The sequence below is a fragment of the Fibroporia radiculosa genome (assembly GCF_000313525.1).
Source record: "Fibroporia radiculosa TFFH 294 genomic supercontigs, scaffold13168, whole genome shotgun sequence".
In the NCBI taxonomy this organism is placed as follows: domain Eukaryota; kingdom Fungi; phylum Basidiomycota; class Agaricomycetes; order Polyporales; family Fibroporiaceae; genus Fibroporia; species Fibroporia radiculosa.
The window spans coordinates 50,599-68,473 of record NW_012133482.1 but is presented as its reverse complement, the minus strand read 5'-3'; the positions used below and the strand labels follow the sequence as shown (position 1 = coordinate 68,473).

Genomic DNA, 17,875 nt, shown 5'->3' with positions numbered 1-17,875 from the left:
TTACTTCGCGTGCACGAGCCCGTAAGTTCTAACGCAGTTTCTTCCAGAATCCCCCAGCGTCTGTAATGTGAATATTTGTATTTTTAGGATGCTAGCTCCCGATTGGTATGAAGCGCCGCAGTAAGCCCTCCACCATTTCGGCGCTTCTAGGCCGCCTTACTTTAACCTTACGTCTGCGGTTGCTGTGCAATACAGCGGGGGGCAATATCAACCCAACTCATCAATTCCCCCCTCATGTCATAAAGCACTGACACTTGGACAGCGGCGGAAGCAAGATTGTCAACGTTCAACGGCCGACCGATCTACACGCCAGCGATCCTAAAGCCTAAATGGTTGATTGGAACAGCGAGTATGTCGTACAGCTTACATCCCTTATTTTTGAAGACCTCCAGATGATATTTCTCGGAGTCAACACGTGTGGATTATTCTTCGCATGCGATAGCCTTACAACCTGATGCAGTCGTTTCCAGCTGGCATTTTCTATGGACCCTACACCAAGTAGAATGGCCGCTCATTTCTGGAAGAATGAGGTTTCGCCTCATCTACGTATGTTTTTTTCTTTCTTGCAGCTGTCGTGGTTTGTATCGGGCAGCTTCACACCCGCACAGATTCCCTACTTCCTGGGACGATACTCGCTAATAATTTCCTTACTTGCGCCGTGAGTCTGCTACACCCTACTCTACCAGCCTCCAGTGACGCGAATTTTCTTCAAAGACTAATTGCCCCAGGGACTAATAATCCGTCAGATACTTGCATCGGCGAGTTTCATATGAATTCTACTCTTCGGCGCAGCTCATGACCCATTCTGCGAATACAGCCGACTTGATATTTTTCACAGTGAGCTCTCGCACCGTAGCGATATCGCTGTGACGATGGTGATGTTTGAATTGATATAAACTCGCTCGGCACAGATCTTAGGCAGCGTTGTTCTGGCGGCGTCATCTACGAACCTTCTACTTCGCGCGTAAGCTGCGTCGCTCTATCAATCGCGCACATTAACATAGGCATATGTAGGTGGGCACTCTGGCAGCATAGCCGCTTCGTACGAGGAATTCTTCTCTCCCTGAGCTTAACACAGTGGGCGCTCGGATTCGGCTGTGCGTACTGGCTTTCGGCTCGAGTTTGCTGAATTCGATGGCTCACTGGCGAATAGTCGGTGCGTTACATTCTGGGAACTCGGAAGGCGCCGGCTCAGCTCTATGCGGTGGGAAATATCTTGATAATCGTCGCAACTTCGTGATATTCTTTCTTTACAGTGAGTGTCTCACCGACTCTCATTCCGACATTCTCTCTTGTTGACGATTCCACTAGCTGTTCTATTTGATGCCAGTATTCTCGTTTTCACTATTATTGCGCTACACATCAAGGCGGATGCGGCCGGCACACGTTTATGGGTGAAGGTTTTTAAGCATCCAATCTGGTACCTGCTTGCTACGATGATGGCCAACATCCCCACAGTAGTGCGTTTATACATTCCGTCTTGAGCACATATACCCAATCCTAATGCACGACTGTGGTATCCAGGTATTTGCCTGGCTGGACCTTAACCGTACGTCTGCGCTTAGGTCGCTGAGATCTATCTCACGCCGCCAAAAATTCAGCCATTATGAATATGATATTTGCCCTCCCATGTACGACATTTATAAGCAGACCTTACGAGCCAGTGTACTCACATTCCTCAAGCTGGTTCGATCAGGTAAATCATACGCGCCGCCTGGAACTGGAACTTGTGGTGACCCTCAAATCCAAGCGTGATCATTTCATCTGCAGCGGTTGTCTCTCTGATTGAGCTAGAAATGGGCGAGAGGTGCGTGTGAGTTCATCTGATAAAGATCATTGAATGTGACATTCACTCGCGCGTCGTTCTATATTGCCGACATTTTGCATACTTCCACTATATTCGACGAATCGTATAGCGAAGAAGCAGGTGATTCAGACAAGGCATGCGATATCGAAAATATCGCGGATAGAGGCCCCCTCACGACCCACATCGATATAGCCCCGTAAGCATCCCCCGCCATCTTCCAGTATCGCAGCCTCATCCCTCTGTTCAGAGCTTCCCGTACGATTCAGAGCCGTCACTTCAATGGGCCCTGCGACGATATTGGAACAACCGTGATTCAACCCATGCAAGATTGACAGTCGCCGCCTTGTGGGAGCTTCTCATCCTGACCGATAGATAGCCGGTCACCCACGTGCCTTAACCGCCATATAATGTCTGCGGGAAGGTTACTTATATGATCCCACCGCCGGTAATATCTGCACTATATCTAAATTTTTCTTTTATTTCTTTCAAGTAAATTATGCGGAAAAGCCTCGCTGAAGCTTTTAGTCCCATAATCTATTCCAATAATCGGCTTCTACCGTATTCTTATGTAATTCTCCCTTGTGCGACCTTCGCGCTCGGTCGCAGTCGCCCTGGGGTAGTGGGAGTAGATTTTAAATTGCGACTTGGGCAGTACGGATTTGGATCCATGAGCATATATTTAACTTCACGCCTGTATACACGCGCGAATTACTCTTGGTTCAATTGGAATAGCTGCAACTGGGAAGTTCTTGCTGTGCAATACAGGGACTTGGAGCGTTCCGCGGAGGGAGGCAGCCGCGAGCGGCATGACAACGATGGTGGCGTTCGATCGTTGATGCAGAAGCACGTAAGCAGATGCGCGAATCGTATGTAACCCCGTTTATGCCGTTTAGTGCCAGCTGTCGACCGTTGGAGACTATATTACTTACGTTGCTCCCGCTGCGACGACGATGGGTAGCTTCTACTCCGTTTCGAGCCCTCACTCCCTATACTTTCAGGCTGTTCCGTCAAGTGTAAACAGGAACACAAGCGAGTACTCTCTGGGTTCATTCGGCACTCATTGAGGGTCATTGAGGGCAAGATGGTCGATTGGAACAGCCCGGTCGCTATACAGATCGCAGCAACAATTTTCTATCGTCTGCAACTGTTCTGCATCGGGCTCTACACGTACGGCCACCCTTTCCCTGTAGCTTAAAGAGGGAGCAGACCAGCATATCCCTCTAGGTGGCAATTTCTGTCGACCCTGCGCCGTGTAGATTGGCCATTGATGACTCGCAGATTGAAATTCCGATTCATCTATGTGCGCTCGACTCCAATATCTATAGCTCATTGACCATCTCTGATAGCTCTAAACGCCGGCAGATTCCTTACTTTGTGGGGCGGTATCTGATGCTGATTTTGTCGTTCGCCGCGCAAGTTCATCCATGTCTATGTCAATAATTTCTGATGATAATTTAACGTCTTTGTGCTGCTCTAGTATGATTTTCCCCAGGGTATCCCGGTCGGCTATTTGCTTTCGTACGTTCTTCCGTATGCCATCTGCTTGTCAAGCTCACCAGGTATCCTACAGCTGTGCAGAAATTATTCACGGTTGGTTCGTTAGTATCAAAGGAAATAGTAATGACAACGAATGTACTGGCAGGCTGCTGGTAATATCGTTGTGTCAACGTCATCAACGAATTTTCTCATTCGCACGTGCGTTTGGACGCTAGCTCCGCCTAAATTTCGCTGACAGACTGCAGTCTAATCATCTGGAAGCACAATCGGATTATGCAGGGCGTTCTTTTCTTCATGAGCGGTGCTCAATGGGCGGTCGCATTGATATGTTCGTAGAATCTTTTTGCTTCAAATGGTCGTATCTTAAGCGATGACAGTTGGTTCGAGAGATTCTGGTCATATTCACGCTAGTGAATTATCTTTTTGCGGCGGATCCTATCCTAGCGATCAACGGAACCTGATCGTGTTCTTCCTGTATAGTATGTACCTCCGCGTATTCTCTGGGTGACACAAGCGCTGATGGGTCCCGTGCGTCTATCGACTTATGGCCTCCGTAAGCTTTGTGTTTTGATGCCGTAATCCTCATCTCCACCATTCTTGGGCTTAGTCTGAGACCGGGTCATGCCAGATCAGGGCTTTGGGTGGCGCTGTACCAGCATAATCTCTGGTATTTGATTATCACATTGGCGTTCAATATTCCTACTGTGGTACGTTTGACATATTGTGATAGTTGATAGTGGGTCTGAGCAATGGACAATAGGTACTTGCCCTCTTAAACTTGAATTGTATGTGCTCACCCTATAACTGGGAGATCATCTTACGTGAGAGCGGGTGTAGCTATGATGAACATGTTATTCGGAGTACTAGGTATGATCTAATTGTCGGACTTACCTTACTCAACTCTATCTGTGCTTCCTTTAGCACCAGCAGTAAGGTGATATTCATCGCTTCCTTAGAAATTCCAATATTGACTTGACGCGAAGCGTGATTGCTTCGTCCGAGGCCTTCATCTCTCTCATTGACCGGGGAGATAACGGAATGTGAGGAAGTTGCCTAATTAATTGTCAACGATGGCTAATAAAAACCTTTTTTCCCTATACTGATTCGAATCTGTCCATGGCATCACTTGGTGTCATTTGCAGCACTTCCGGAGGGTCGACGCTTCGTGCACGTGAAACGAACACGTTTTCACACAAGGAAGATCCGCTCACAACGCATATTGAAATGCCTGCGTAAGTCTTTCCAAGGCTCCGCTGATTTTCTCTTAGATCCTCATAATCTTCCAGGTATCTCGCCGGCGGGCCATCGGATGTTGAGATCATGGTGGATCGAAGTCCGGATTCAATCGAGATACTATAATTTCGTTGCTCTCTCTCCGATTACTGGATCGTCGACGAGCAACGTCGAGTAAAGCAAGCTATAATTCATACTCATTTCATTCCGAAGAGGACAGATTTATTTTCTCCCATTGAGTCTACAATCAGGTTACATGCCAAATGTGACTACTTTATAGCATACGTTGTATCGCAGGAGTGGCGTTGAATGTCTGACAAGCGGGTTCAGTAGTTGCTCAATCCATCGTAATTTCCCTATGGCAATACCGCACGGCGATGTCACGCTTACGTTGGTCGGCCCTGGTGGGGAAAGCGCAATGTATTGGCTGATTAACTCCGACTCCGCATCGTTGGGCCATTTATAGTCTATCAGGCTAGGCTAGGTCGATCTTCCATGTCTGGCATCGCTTCATGTGCAGGCATGACGCCCGTTTCCTGCACGCACCCGTTTACAGCAACTTGTTTGTGATCTCCTTCAATTGTACCCCGACCCTTATCACCGCGGTGGAAACCCCATACATATGGATGCGCATATAGAACTCCTGTCAGGCAATTTCTATTCCACTTCAGTCTCATTCCGTCTTTCCGACAACCCTATCCCAAATTCTGCACTGTGACCTTAGTGTCCGAGCACCGATGGTCGACTGGGATAGCGAGGAGGTCGCGGAGCTCACTCGATCGATATGGGCCCGGACGCTGATATATGTCTTAGGCCTTTACGGGTATGATTTTCGTTGAAAGAATATACTTTCAAGCGCATTGATTCGTAGTAAGCGCAGGTGGCAGTACTTTTTAACCCTGCATCATGTGGAATGGCCCCTGATAACTCGCAAGTTGAAGTTTCGATTCATCTATGTGTGTATGCCATGTGGCATGCTCGAAGCACTTTCATTGCAGAACTCACTCATCACGTAGGTTCCCTATATAATAGGACGAAGCTCCCTCTTGGTCCTCCAGATAGCTTTGTGGGTGTACGATCACAATGGGTACACCGAACGACTCCGAATAGTTTCGTTTCCTTAGGGTTATTATCACGAAAGCGCCGAGCTTATCCATTGCTTCTAATTGTGCTCGTGAGCACACCTAGCCCTCTTTATCATATACACCTAATATAATTCATTTTTCCATAGCTGCATACAAGGCTCTCTCGGTAAGTTGTTTTCTTTGATCACGACTAGCCACATTGATGTTTCTTGCAGGCTTTAGGCAACGTCGCGGTTTCAGCGGCGTCTACGAATCTTCTGTTCCGCACGTAAGCCCATTATTTACTCTCCTTTCGTCGATCGTCGATCTATTTTCCTAGTCTGGCGCTGTGGGAGCGTAGCCAACTTGTGCGGATATTCTTGATTTTCGTGAGCGCTTCTCAGTGGCTGATCGGACTGTCAAGTGAGTTCGTTTTCGTTGTGGATGGTTAGTCACGAACTGATACGAGTTCAGTGGGTCCTCTAAGTGTCAGTCAATCCCCGCCTGTCCAAGACACCGTGTGTGGCCACATATACCCGAATGCACATCATGAGTTGATAGTTTTCTTCTTTTGCAGTGCGTACAACTTATCGTGATCGCATTGCTAAGCACTTGCTGATACTATGACTTGTCTCATTCGCTAGCTGTTTTCTGCGATATCAACATTCTTGCGTTTACTGTTGTCGGACTAGGACGCAAGGCTGATGCGGCTGGGACGCGGCTATGGAGTCGAGTGTATAGGCATGGCTTCTGGTATTTGTTTGGGACTCTGATGGCGAACGTGCCGGTGGTGGTACGTTTCTTGAAACCGTCTCAACATATAGCCTGATTACAAGGAGAAGATTTTAGCCGGACTAAATGTGAATCGTAAGTGGGCGGTTGTTGGTGCAGGCCACTTTGTATTCACCACAATGCAGCTGTCATGTCCGTATTCTTTGTCGCACCTGGTACGAGCTCAATTTCAGTGCAAAATTAATCTTTAACACCTTCGGCAGCTAGGGTTTTCAGGTATGTCGGGGAGCCTTACCATACGTCTCATTATGACCATGCGATTTAGCGTGATTACTTCGTCTGCGGCTGTCGTATCATTGTTGGAGTTGGAGGGCAGTACTGAAAGGTGAGCTATCTGTTGGCCATAACTTATTTCATGTATTGCGTCATTCATGTGGCCGCGCTGTAAATGATACCCTGTGCAGTCATAGTTCGAACGGCAGTGAAACAAGTGGACTACGCGAGGCTGAAGACGGTGCATACGATGCTGAGAAAGCGAAATTTTCTACGCACATAGATCTGTCGTCGTGGGTAACCTCCTTCCTCGTTATTCTTTCTCTCATGCGCCTCGTAGATCTCTCTGCGGTGGCGCGTATGCTACTTCCGATATTTGCATCGGCGATACCTCAGATATCGTCATCGATCTAGCCGGTCAATTTACAGAAATGCGCAATCAAACGAGTCTGCAGGATCCCAAAATTCACCATTGATTTGTGAAGCGTTCGGATTGTGCAGACATACCAGATATACCAAGTTATTCATGCTATGTCTCTCACTCGTGTATCAAACCCTGACACAACACTGGCCGATGCCTACTAGTAGACTACTTATAGCCTATCGGATGCGTAGGTCCCATCAGTTGCCAACGCCACTGTCAGTCTGTCAGCATTGCCATTGCTGCCGGCGACTTGGGCGCTGCTGACTTTGGTCTCATTTCTGACTCGGAGTCTCAGTGGTCACTAGTTTTGGGAAGTGACGACTTGTCTGAAGTAGATCGCAACGCACACAGAGCTTGCGAAAGCACCATGCAGTAGAGAATGTGACAATATTGCGACTTTCATTTGACTCCAACACATTTCAAGCTCCGGAGACTCCGCGCGCACCCGAACTACACTCAGCTTGTTACTTGTGTGAAACTTCTACTGTCGATGCCCCCCCGTCCTTTCGGTTTATACCGCTTAACCCCGTTTGTTCTTCTGTCCGCTATTTACTTTTAATTGCTTGAGACACGGACGAAGTTCGGAGGTCAAACTTTGCGCTGTTGATATCCCACTCACACTCCGGAATCCATTGCGACCTTAGTACATAGATAGGCTGGCATTGGGAAGTGAGCCATCGGCCTGTAAACTAGCTCCTGGCAGATTACCTCAAGTTGCTAGATGGTCGATTGGCAAAGCCAGGATGCTGTGCAGCTCTCGGCCACGATTTTTGCTAAGATCCAACTGTGCTGTTTGGGTGTTTACACGTGCGGCCACTTATCAAATGTTATCATCCTTGCCTCGAGACCAACCCTGGGCCGTGGTGTTCTAGCTGGCACTTTCTTTTGACTCTGCATCATGTGGAGTGGCCGCTCATCACCCGCAAGCTGAAGTTTCGAGTTGTTTATGTGTGTTTTCCCGCCCCCGCCGTCCTCTAATACTACTAATGTGTATGACGGTCAAGATTCCATACTTAGTGGGGCGACATGTCCAATTAATACTGTCATTCTCGATGTAAGTCCACACAGCACAGATTTTGATTAAAGTTGTCTGATGCTCTAGCGCCTTCCTAGTATTATTATCACAAGCATACCTTCGATAGGGAGCTGCACACGTATATATGTCTGCCCACTCACTTGGCTTTATGCTCATGTATTCACGTTCCAGCCGCTTTCTTGCTATTCACCGTAAGTACCGAGTTAGGCACTCTGACCGGGAAACATGCTTAACTGTGTACAGACATTCGGTAACGTCGCCGTATCGACATCTTCCACGAACTTTCTCATTCGCGCGTAAGTATATCCGTCCGATCTTTCGTCATTTGCATTCATGCAATCAATAATAGCCTACTCCTTTGGAAGCGCAATCGGGCCATACAAGCTATTCTCCTTCTATCGAGCAGTACTCAATGGATTATCGGCCTCACGTGTCCGTTTTGTTTCATAATATCGTGCTCGTTCCAATTCCTAACATAAAACAGTCGGTCCAATAAGCAATAACGAGATACACGCCCCTGGGCTGGCGCTTTGCGGTGGATCATACCCTGATGACCGCCGCAATCTATTAGTATTCTTCCTTTATAGTACGTGTTACGTTGTATTCTGTCTTCGGCCCAAGAATTCCTCAACGCTACGCTGTGTCTGCTTCGCATCTATCAAGCTATGTGTTTCGACATTGGTATTCTCATCTTCACTGTCGCTGGGCTGTATTCTCGAGCCGACGCCGCTGGGACGCGCCTATGGGCTTTGATATACAGACACAATGTCTTATATCTCATCACTACATTGATGGTCAATGTACCCACCCTGGTGTGTGCCTTTGTTGGTGGGTGTTCGGGTTGGCAACCGGTGTTAACGACGTTGTGCTAAAGGTTTTCGCCTGGCTGAATTTAAACCGTATGTCCGAGTTGAAATGTGCCCGTTGATTTTAATTAATGCCGCGCTCAGCCGTGATGACGATGCTGTTCGCTGTTCCAGGTAGGATTTGTTAAACCCGATTACCTCATATGTTTTTCTCATGCCTCTTATAGCCGCAGTTGTTAGGTGAGACAGACAACATCCGTGACATTGCAGTTTTGAACCCTGGCTTGGTTTCGGAAGCGTCATGGTATCTTCTGCAGCAGTTGTATCTCTAATAGAGATCAAGGGCGACAATGAAACGTAAGATAGACCATGTTTGGATACTAAACATGACTGACCATATATCGTGGCTCTGTAACTCGAAACCGGTAAATATTTCTAACTACATCTAGAGACGCTACGGGGGATGTGTGTGATCTGCGCGCCATCGAGAGTTCTACTTGCGGAGAGATTCAGCTCACGACACACATCAAAATTCCCTCGTAAGTGTTCCTTAATGTGAGCGGCCATTCCTCATCCCTCCATCCTTTCTTAGGCTCTCGCTCGGGAGCCCTCAAGATCTTAGCAGAAATTCTTCAAACACAGCCGGACTTTTGGCCTTCCAATCCTTAGAAGCGTTAGACTCGATCGACGTCGTCAATTCCACATCCTATTCTGCTAACTCCACATTTATCGCTGCTGCCGCCGGGTCGTCATAACTTCTCACATGATTAGACTCCGTGTAGGCTTGTCTTACTTTGCATGCATCTACACGCGATTGCTCTCCAAACTCTAACAGTTTCAGTGACTAGGTGCATAAGCAGCAGAACGAGTCGAGCATTCGCGGTTTGCGCCATGGCAGCTGTCATGAAACCCCATATCATTGTTTAGTGACGCTCCCTTGAATATGTATCTCGCTATCTAGCCAGCGAATTCATGAGATTACTACCCTAGAAATGCATCTAGTTGGACAGTGAGTTGCATGATTTTGTTTCCATTCACTAATTCCAATTAGCCTGGCTATTTTATTACTCTGGCTGTGTCTCTTTGTGTCTGCATTGTATCATACTATGCTCAGGTGCCTCTTCCGAAGCCACGAAGCTTATATCCGGCGCGCCATCCAACGAGCCTGTTCAAGCCGTCGTGAGCACGTTGTGGGTACGTCGTGGCCTTCTTTCGAGCCTGCTCGTCTGGGCGTTGTGCAGCCATACCGAAAACTGATCGATGAATCTTGCCACACCGGCAAGCCGCGATATGCACAAGGACTACCAAGTCGGGTTATGCGGCTTCCTTTGTCTTGCTCTCGTCCCTGCATATTGCGGGTTTTCCGTGCTGAAACTGAGTCGCGCACGACGCAGGTGCCATGGCAATACGATCCAGCGACACTCGTCCACGTAGATCCTGGCGGCTGTTCTGTGTGGCTGGCCAGGCAGTATATAAACTCTCATCTTCCGATGACTTATTCGACAGTGTTTCCTTTCATCCTATACGTCAGCCGTTTCCCTCAAGGCATCCCCCTCGTCATTTGCAAATGGAAAGCCGAGAAGCTGGGCAATTTGACAGAGTCGCCTCCGCGGTACGTCAGTATGCACGGCTTCCTGAGTGGCGAACTAGACCATGATAGACACCTAACTTCTTGCCGTTCAAAGACATCTCGTCGGCACGGGGACAAACAAGTCGTATACTACCCGTTCATATACAAAGGAAGACTGATTAAAGATCGCGAATTCATCCTTCAACAAAGGCGGCTGCGGGATTCTTATAACTACCACATCCCATTTCTCGCTCCCAGGGCCTTTCCCCGTGGCGTCAGCATGGCTGAATGCCTCGATAATTCAGTGGTGCCGATGCTGTATGGATACACCCCACCGGGGGCGATGATGCCTCATGAATTCATCAAGTTGCATATCACGGTGAGTATCCGCAGCCGTCGTCTTTGTGGTGTGTCTCAATCTGCTCCCCAGTGGCCCGGTTACGATAACTACTCGACGAGCGTGTCGATCAGGGGGTCTAGCGAGGACTGGCGGCCACTGACCCATCGTGAAATCGCGGCGAAGGTATCTGCTGCATTTTATGAATACATGAAGGCGAGCACCGCTGGGGTACTGTTGTTTGTGCGTCTGGCCACTGACGGCAGCTTGCAGATCATGGCTACCAAGGAGGGAAACACCCAGCTGCTATTGTCAGGTGTTCGACCTGAGCAGCTTTACCTGCTCGGTTTGTTCAGCCACGACAGCTTTGAGTGGGAAGCTGTCGTGAACGTCCACAATATCTACATGTGCCGATCTGCGTCAGGTCGCATCGGTGCCTCGTGATCGTTCTAGTATGCCCTTGTTAATGATGTTGTGTTGTATGAGTAATGTCGCGACTTAGAGTTTTCTAATACTGCTTGTCTCGCTGATACAAAGGCTACATTTATTGTCCCTGCATCCAGCGATTTCGCGCGTTCCATCGAGTCTACGTAGCCCTAAGGTTCTTCTCGTTGATCTCTCTGCGGTGGCGCGTATGCTACTCCCAATATTTGCATCGGTGATACCACATCGGATATCGTCGTTGATCTAGTCGGTCAATTTACAGAAATACGCAATCGGAGAAGCCTGAAGGATCCCAAAGTTCACCATTGATCTAGGAAGCATTCAGATTGTGCAGATATACCAGATATACCAGGTTATCCATGCTATGTCTTTCATTTGTATGATATCAAACCCTGACACAACACTGTAACTGTTGGCCGGTGCTTACTAGTAGACTACTTATAGCCTAAGTATCGAGTGCATAGGTCCCATCAGTCGTCAACGCCACTGTCATGATTGCCATTGCAAGCCCTCGAGGCATGGGAGACAGAATGAAAGGAGACCGGCCCACATGGACGATCATACTATGCCACAGCGAAGTGGTTACCACCGATGACGAAACCACGTAAATCATTCATGACGCTCTCGCGGGAGACATATGGGAGGCTGGTGCAATGCCGAACGGGACACGGGTTTATAGGCAAGTACTACTCTGAATTCGTACAATCTGAACCAGTTGACTGTCCATGTGGCGAATATCTACAGACGAGAAGACATCCTACAGGAATGCACATGCTACAATCAACACAGATACATTCTCCAGGAGGCGAGTGAGACGATTGACCTCCCAACAATCCTGGGAACCGGTGAGGCAGGCATGGAGGCACTGGGGAGATCCTTAAGAGAATCCGGGGCATTCACAAAGACAGGAGAGAGGCCGAAGGCGAAGAGGAGAGTCAGATGGGAAGACGAACCCAACCCCGAGGAAGGAGGAGACGAAGGGAGCGAAGGCGACGAAAGATAGGACGAGAGGCGGCGCGCAAAGACATTCACAACCAGAGAAGGATGATCCACACGCCCAGACTCACGCACGCATGTGTGTGCTACTGGCAAGCTTAGATTCCGTTTTTTTTAAATTAAATTTATATTCCACTCTTTCCTACTACCACGGCGCACAACGCCCCGGGCCGCGACGCGGAGTGTTCACGATGACACACCACACGAGAACAAAGCTTGGTTTCCACCTACTCCCTCCCCCAACATAGTAGAGTACTGCCTCCCAGAGCCTCGATAGAGATAAGTTAGCCCAGTCGTATTAGTTCTACTTGTACGGACCGGTTACCGGTTATCGCCGTGTCTTAGTTAGCACATTTGTTTGCTTGTTACGGTATATACATACTGATCTCATCATCATGATTGCCACTGCTGCCGGCGACTTGGACGCTTCTCAGGCTGGCTTTGGTCTCATTTCTGACTCGGAGTCTTAGTAGCCACTAGTTTCGGGGAATTATTACTTGTCTAAAGTGGATCGTAACGCACACAGAGCTTGCGAAAGCACCTTGCAATAGAGAATGTGGCAATACTGCGACTTCCAATCTGATTCCAACATATTTTAAGCTCCGGAGACTCCGTACGCACCCGAATTACATGATTCAGCTTGTTGCTTGTGTGAAACTTTTATATTCAATGCCACTCCGTCCTTTCGTTTTATGCCGCATAACCCCGTTTATTTTCCAGTCCGCTGCTTCAAGTACTCAAATAATTGTTTGAGACGGAGACAAAATTCACATTTCGCTGTTTGATATCCCACTCACACTCCGGAATCCATTGCGACCTTAGTACATAGATAGGCTGGCGCTGGGAAGTGAGCCGTTGGGCTGTAAACCATCTTCAGGCAGATCACTCCAAGTTGCTAGATGGTCGACTGGCAAAGCCAGGATGCTGTGCAGCCCTCGGCAACGATCTTTCTTACTACTATCCAACTGTGGTGTTTGGGTGTTTACACGTGCGGCTATTTATCTACTGTCACCATCCTTGCCTCGAGACCAACCCTGGGCCGTGGTGTTCTAGCTGGCACTTTCTTTTGACTCTGCATCATGTGGAGTGGCCGCTCATCATCCGCAAGCTGAAGTTTCGAGTTGTTTATGTGCGTTGTCCCGCCCCCGCCGTCCTCAAACATTACTAATGTGTATGATGGTTTAGATTCCCTACTTACTGGGGCGGTACGCCCAACTGATACAATCATTCTCAATGTAAGTTCACATGGCACAGATACTGTTTAAAATTGTCTGATGCTCTAACGCCTTGCTAGTGTTATTGTCCCAAGCATACCTTCGACAGGGAGCTGTACATGTATATATGTCTGCCCACTCACATGGTTTTATGCTCATGTATTCACATTCCAGCTGCTTTTGAGCTATTCACTGTAAGCGTTGAGTCAGGCACTCTGGCTAGAAGACATGCTCAACTGTGTACAGACACTTGGTAACATTGCTGTATCGACATCGTCCACGAACTTTCTCATTCGCGCGTAAGTATATCCATCTCAGCTTTTATGGTTTACATGCATGAAATCTCATTATTAGCTTACTCCTCTGGAAACACAACCGGGCCATACAAGCTGTCCTCCTTCTATTGAGCAGTGCCCAATGGATTATCGGCCTCACGTGTCTGTTCTGTTTCATAGTATCGCGCTTGTCTCAATTCCTAACATAAACAGTCGGTCCAATCAGCACCAACGAGATACCCGTCTCGGGGCTGGCGCTTTGCGGTGGGTCATACCCCAGTAACCGCATCCACCTATTGTTATTCTTCCTTTATAGTGCGTGTTATTTCGTATTCTATCCTTGACCGAAGCATTCCTCAATGCTACGCTGTTCTCCCTCGTATCTATAAGCTATATGCTTCGACGCTGGTATTCTCATCTTCACCGTCGCTGGGCTGTATTCCCGAGCCGACGCCGCTGGGACGCGCCTATGGGCTTTGATATACAGACACAATGTCTTATATCTCATCACTACATTGATGGTTAATATACCCACCCTGGTACGTGTCTTTCTAAGTGGGTGTTCGGGCTGTCAGTCGATGTTAACGACGTTGTGCTAAAGGTTTTCGCCTGGCTGAATTTAAACCGTATGTCCGAGTTGAAATGTGCCCATTGATTTTAATTAATGCCGCGCGCAGCCATGATGACGATGCTATTCGCTGTTCCGGGTAGGATTTGTTAAAATCCGATTACCTCATATGTTTTTCTAATGCCTCTTATAGCCTCAGTTGTTAGGTGAGACAGACAACATCCATGACATTGCAGTTTTGACCCCCGGCTTGGTCTCGGAAGTGTCGTGGTATCTTCTGCAGCAGTTGTATCTCTAATAGAGGTCAAGAGCGACATTGAAACGTAAGATGGGCCACATTTGTATATTAAACATGACTAACCCATATACCATGCCTCCGTACCTTCCAACTGGTAAATATCTATGAATATATAGAGGGGCTGCAGGGGATGTGCGTGATCTGCGCGCCGTCGAGGGCTCTACCTGTATGGAGATGCAGCTCACGACACACATCAACATGTCCTCGTAAGTGCCCCCTAATGTGAGTGGCCATTCCTCATCCCATCCATCCTTTCCTAGGCTCTCGCTTGGGCACCCTCCAGAATCAGGCAGAAATTCATCGATTACAGTCGGACTTTCGGCCTCACAGTCCTCAGAAGCATTAGACTCGACCGACGTCGTCAATTCCACATCTTATCCTGCTTACTTCACGTTGATCACCGCCGGGTCGTCATAAGCTTCTCACGTAGATCAACTCCGTGTAGTATTGTCTTACTTCGCATGCATCTACACACGATTGCTTTCCAAACTCCAACACTTTCAGCAACTGACTGCATAAGTAGAAGAACTAGTCGAGCATTCGCAGTTTGTGCCATGGCGGCATGTCATGGAAACCCATATCATTATTTGGTGGCGCTCCGAGTTGCTTCAATATGTATCTCGCTATCCAGCCAGCGAAGTCGTGAAATTACCACCCTAGAAATCTATCTGGTTGCACAGTGAGTTACCTGATTTTGTAATCATTCATTAATTCAAATTAGCTTGGTCATTTTATTACTCTGGCTGTGTCTCTTCGTGTCTGCATTGTATCATACCATGCTCAGGTGCTTTGAGTGGGAAGCTGTTGTGAACGTCCACAATATCTACATGTGTCGATCTGCGTCAGGTCGCATTGGTGCCTCGTGATCGTTCTAGTACGCCCTTGTCAATCTTGCGTTCCATGAATAATGTGACGACTTAGAGTTTTCTGATACCGCTTGTCTCGCTGATACAAACACTACATTTATTGTCCCTGCATCGAGCGACTTTGCGCGTTCCGTCCAGTCTGCGTGGCCCTAAGGCGCTTTGGGTCGATTGTAGGGAGAGCTTCGACGACGCAGCTGCTAGAATCCCTAGGCAGTTTATCTTCCGATCTTGGTATGCTGCTTGGGCCCTCTCTTGTTCAGATGTGGCCCTTCTCTCGGCTAGCGCGAGCATACATGAATACAGGACTAACGCGGGCGCTCTCGATCGGTGATTTACCCCCGTTGATCCCATTTTACTCAGAGACTGCTTGTCACATTCATTATCCAACAGTCGAGAAGAGAAGCCGACTGAAGGGTAGATAGGCCGATCTATTTCATTGGAAGGTATACAGTTATAATTACACGTGGAGAAGTGAAACTACATTGCCTTCTACGGAAGGCCGGTAAGTAATCCTAGATGACCGCCGAGCTATCCACGTTTTCCGGATCCTAATTCCAAGGTCATCTGGCCTGCGGAGATTGTTCGGCGACGAACTACTATGATGTGTGCGCTTGCGCAGCATTGACATGCGCCAGAGGCCTGGCGCGTACTGGGCAAAGGGGATGCAGCTTGTGCAACAGACAATTGGACACTGACGAACGTGTGGTGCGCCACTTTTGCGGATGGAAAAAATCGTCTAGGCTAGGGATATCGAGGATAAGGCGTTCGTGTTCTAGATTGTGAGCTGCTGCTCGAGCTCATCCGTTTCTCGGGCCCAGGTGAGCCGTAGTCGCCCTAGGACGAAAGCCGAGCGGTCTAGCAGATGACAGCAATCCAAAAACCGCGATGCGGTGAGCAGTCGCGCTGGCTGTATCACCCATTTAATGTCGAATGCTTGGGAGGGAAGGAGCGAGGCCACGACCCTCGGAGCATCAAATCGACGACACGGCGTTGTCTGCTATCGTGATAAGCCAATAGAACGTGCAAAAAACTAGCTTTGGAGAACTGACCGAACACGAACCTCAGGCTCCCAGTGTCCGCTGAACAGCTATAAATGTGGGATAGAATACTGCGGTCAGTCGCACGGTGTTTGAGCGGCTGTCTCACGCACTCCTGGGGACATGATGAGGCCATGATATCACACAAAATGGACCTTCCAGACCTCAGAAACGCCCGACGAGAACTTGGAGATGCAACACCAGCATTGAGCGGGCGGAATGGTCCAGCTCTCCACGATGAGCCCGGATTAGGAACGAAGTTCGGAGCGGGAGATGTTAGTTTACCAGCGGGGATTGCGCGGTGGTGTCTGCCACGATAACAACCTCTGGAGGACGCCCCCGAACCACAAACCGCAACCCAGCCGCCACTGAGCGATAGAGAGGACACGAGCAGCAGAACCGTGACAAGAAAACCATCGCAGCCGCCAGCGGATCGGCCATATTTGGGAAACAAGGCACGTGCCCCACCGCACCGGGCGAGCATGTTCCAGTCCACCACCCGGACAAAAGGGCGAGACCTTGCACTCGACCTCGTCGCAACGCCCCTCGGAAACAGGCTTTCCTCCTCTCGCGCTGCTCGTATAAACTCTGTGCGCTCTCGTCTCCCTCTGCATTCACGAATCATGGCTGTCGCTACCTACGAGATATCTAACCCACTGCTCGGGCACAAGCCCGAGCCAATATCTCTGCCCCTACCGGCGCACACGACCTTCAATTCCCGAACAACCGCGTTCCGCAACCGCACCCGCCCTATCCCAAACTCCTACTGGGCCACCCCTTACCTCGTTGCATGCGAGTTTCCGTACTGCCCAATCACCCCGGCCATGCTCGCCCACAAGCACACCAAGCAGAAGCTTGACGCCCTGCTCCTCGCCGGCGTCCGCACCTTCATTGACCTCACCGAGCCCCATGAGCTCTTCCCGTACGCTCCACATCTCGCTGCGCGCTGTGCTTTGCTCGGAATCGACGCCTGCGAGGTCGAGTACCACAACTTCCCCATCCGCGACCGTAACCTGCCCGAGAGCGTCGATTTTGTCCGCCGGATCATGGACGTCCTCCGCGACTGCGAGTGCCGGGCGCGCATCGCTGCAGTGCACTGTCGCGGGGGGATAGGTCGTACCGGGCTCATCGTTGGCTGTTGGCTCGTCGAGTCGGGTGTCGCTAAGGACGGAGCGGGCGCGCTTCGCATGATTGCGGAGGAATGGAAGACCGTCGAGAAGTGCAAGCGCTTCCCTTGCAGCCCCGAGACGGGCCCTCAGTTCGAGTTCGTGCGCAGCTTCCAGCGCTCGAAGCGTTCCAACTCTCCTCCGAGCCGGCTGCCACCGCCACCGTCACCTGCAACGTCCAAGTCCAGCGTGCAGGCGTCTGTGTTCACGCAATGAGACGACTCTGTGATGC

The 17,875-nt window shown here is 49.2% G+C and overlaps 3 protein-coding genes across 3 annotated transcripts; all 3 read left to right on the top strand.

Annotated features, from left to right (window-relative positions):
• Nucleotides 1-1,134: 1,134 nt before the first annotated feature.
• FIBRA_07520 (uncharacterized protein) lies at nucleotides 1,135-9,627 on the top strand (the record flags this gene model as incomplete). The annotated part of the gene is made up of 24 exons (XM_012329199.1): nucleotides 1,135-1,255; nucleotides 1,312-1,460; nucleotides 1,525-1,549; nucleotides 5,769-5,788; nucleotides 5,838-5,890; nucleotides 5,942-6,024; nucleotides 6,076-6,177; nucleotides 6,246-6,394; nucleotides 6,438-6,468; nucleotides 6,519-6,548; nucleotides 6,597-6,609; nucleotides 6,659-6,718; nucleotides 6,798-6,964; nucleotides 8,238-8,257; nucleotides 8,310-8,362; nucleotides 8,416-8,498; nucleotides 8,551-8,652; nucleotides 8,730-8,878; nucleotides 8,941-8,965; nucleotides 9,017-9,046; nucleotides 9,100-9,112; nucleotides 9,170-9,229; nucleotides 9,322-9,411; nucleotides 9,465-9,627. The coding sequence occupies 24 exons, from the start codon at nucleotides 1,135-1,137 to the stop codon at nucleotides 9,625-9,627; spliced, it is 1,791 nt and encodes a 596-aa protein (XP_012184589.1).
• A 1,095-nt stretch (nucleotides 9,628-10,722) lies between these two features.
• Nucleotides 10,723-11,223, top strand: FIBRA_07519 (uncharacterized protein; the record flags this gene model as incomplete). The annotated part of the gene is made up of 2 exons (XM_012329198.1): nucleotides 10,723-10,821; nucleotides 10,873-11,223. 2 exons carry the CDS (start codon nucleotides 10,723-10,725, stop codon nucleotides 11,221-11,223), a joined length of 450 nt encoding a protein of 149 aa, XP_012184588.1.
• A 5,403-nt stretch (nucleotides 11,224-16,626) lies between these two features.
• On the top strand, nucleotides 16,627-17,859 carry FIBRA_07518 (uncharacterized protein; the record flags this gene model as incomplete). Its single annotated transcript, XM_012329197.1, has 2 exons — nucleotides 16,627-16,752; nucleotides 16,810-17,859. The coding sequence occupies 2 exons, from the start codon at nucleotides 16,627-16,629 to the stop codon at nucleotides 17,857-17,859; spliced, it is 1,176 nt and encodes a 391-aa protein (XP_012184587.1).
• Nucleotides 17,860-17,875: the final 16 nt, after the last annotated feature.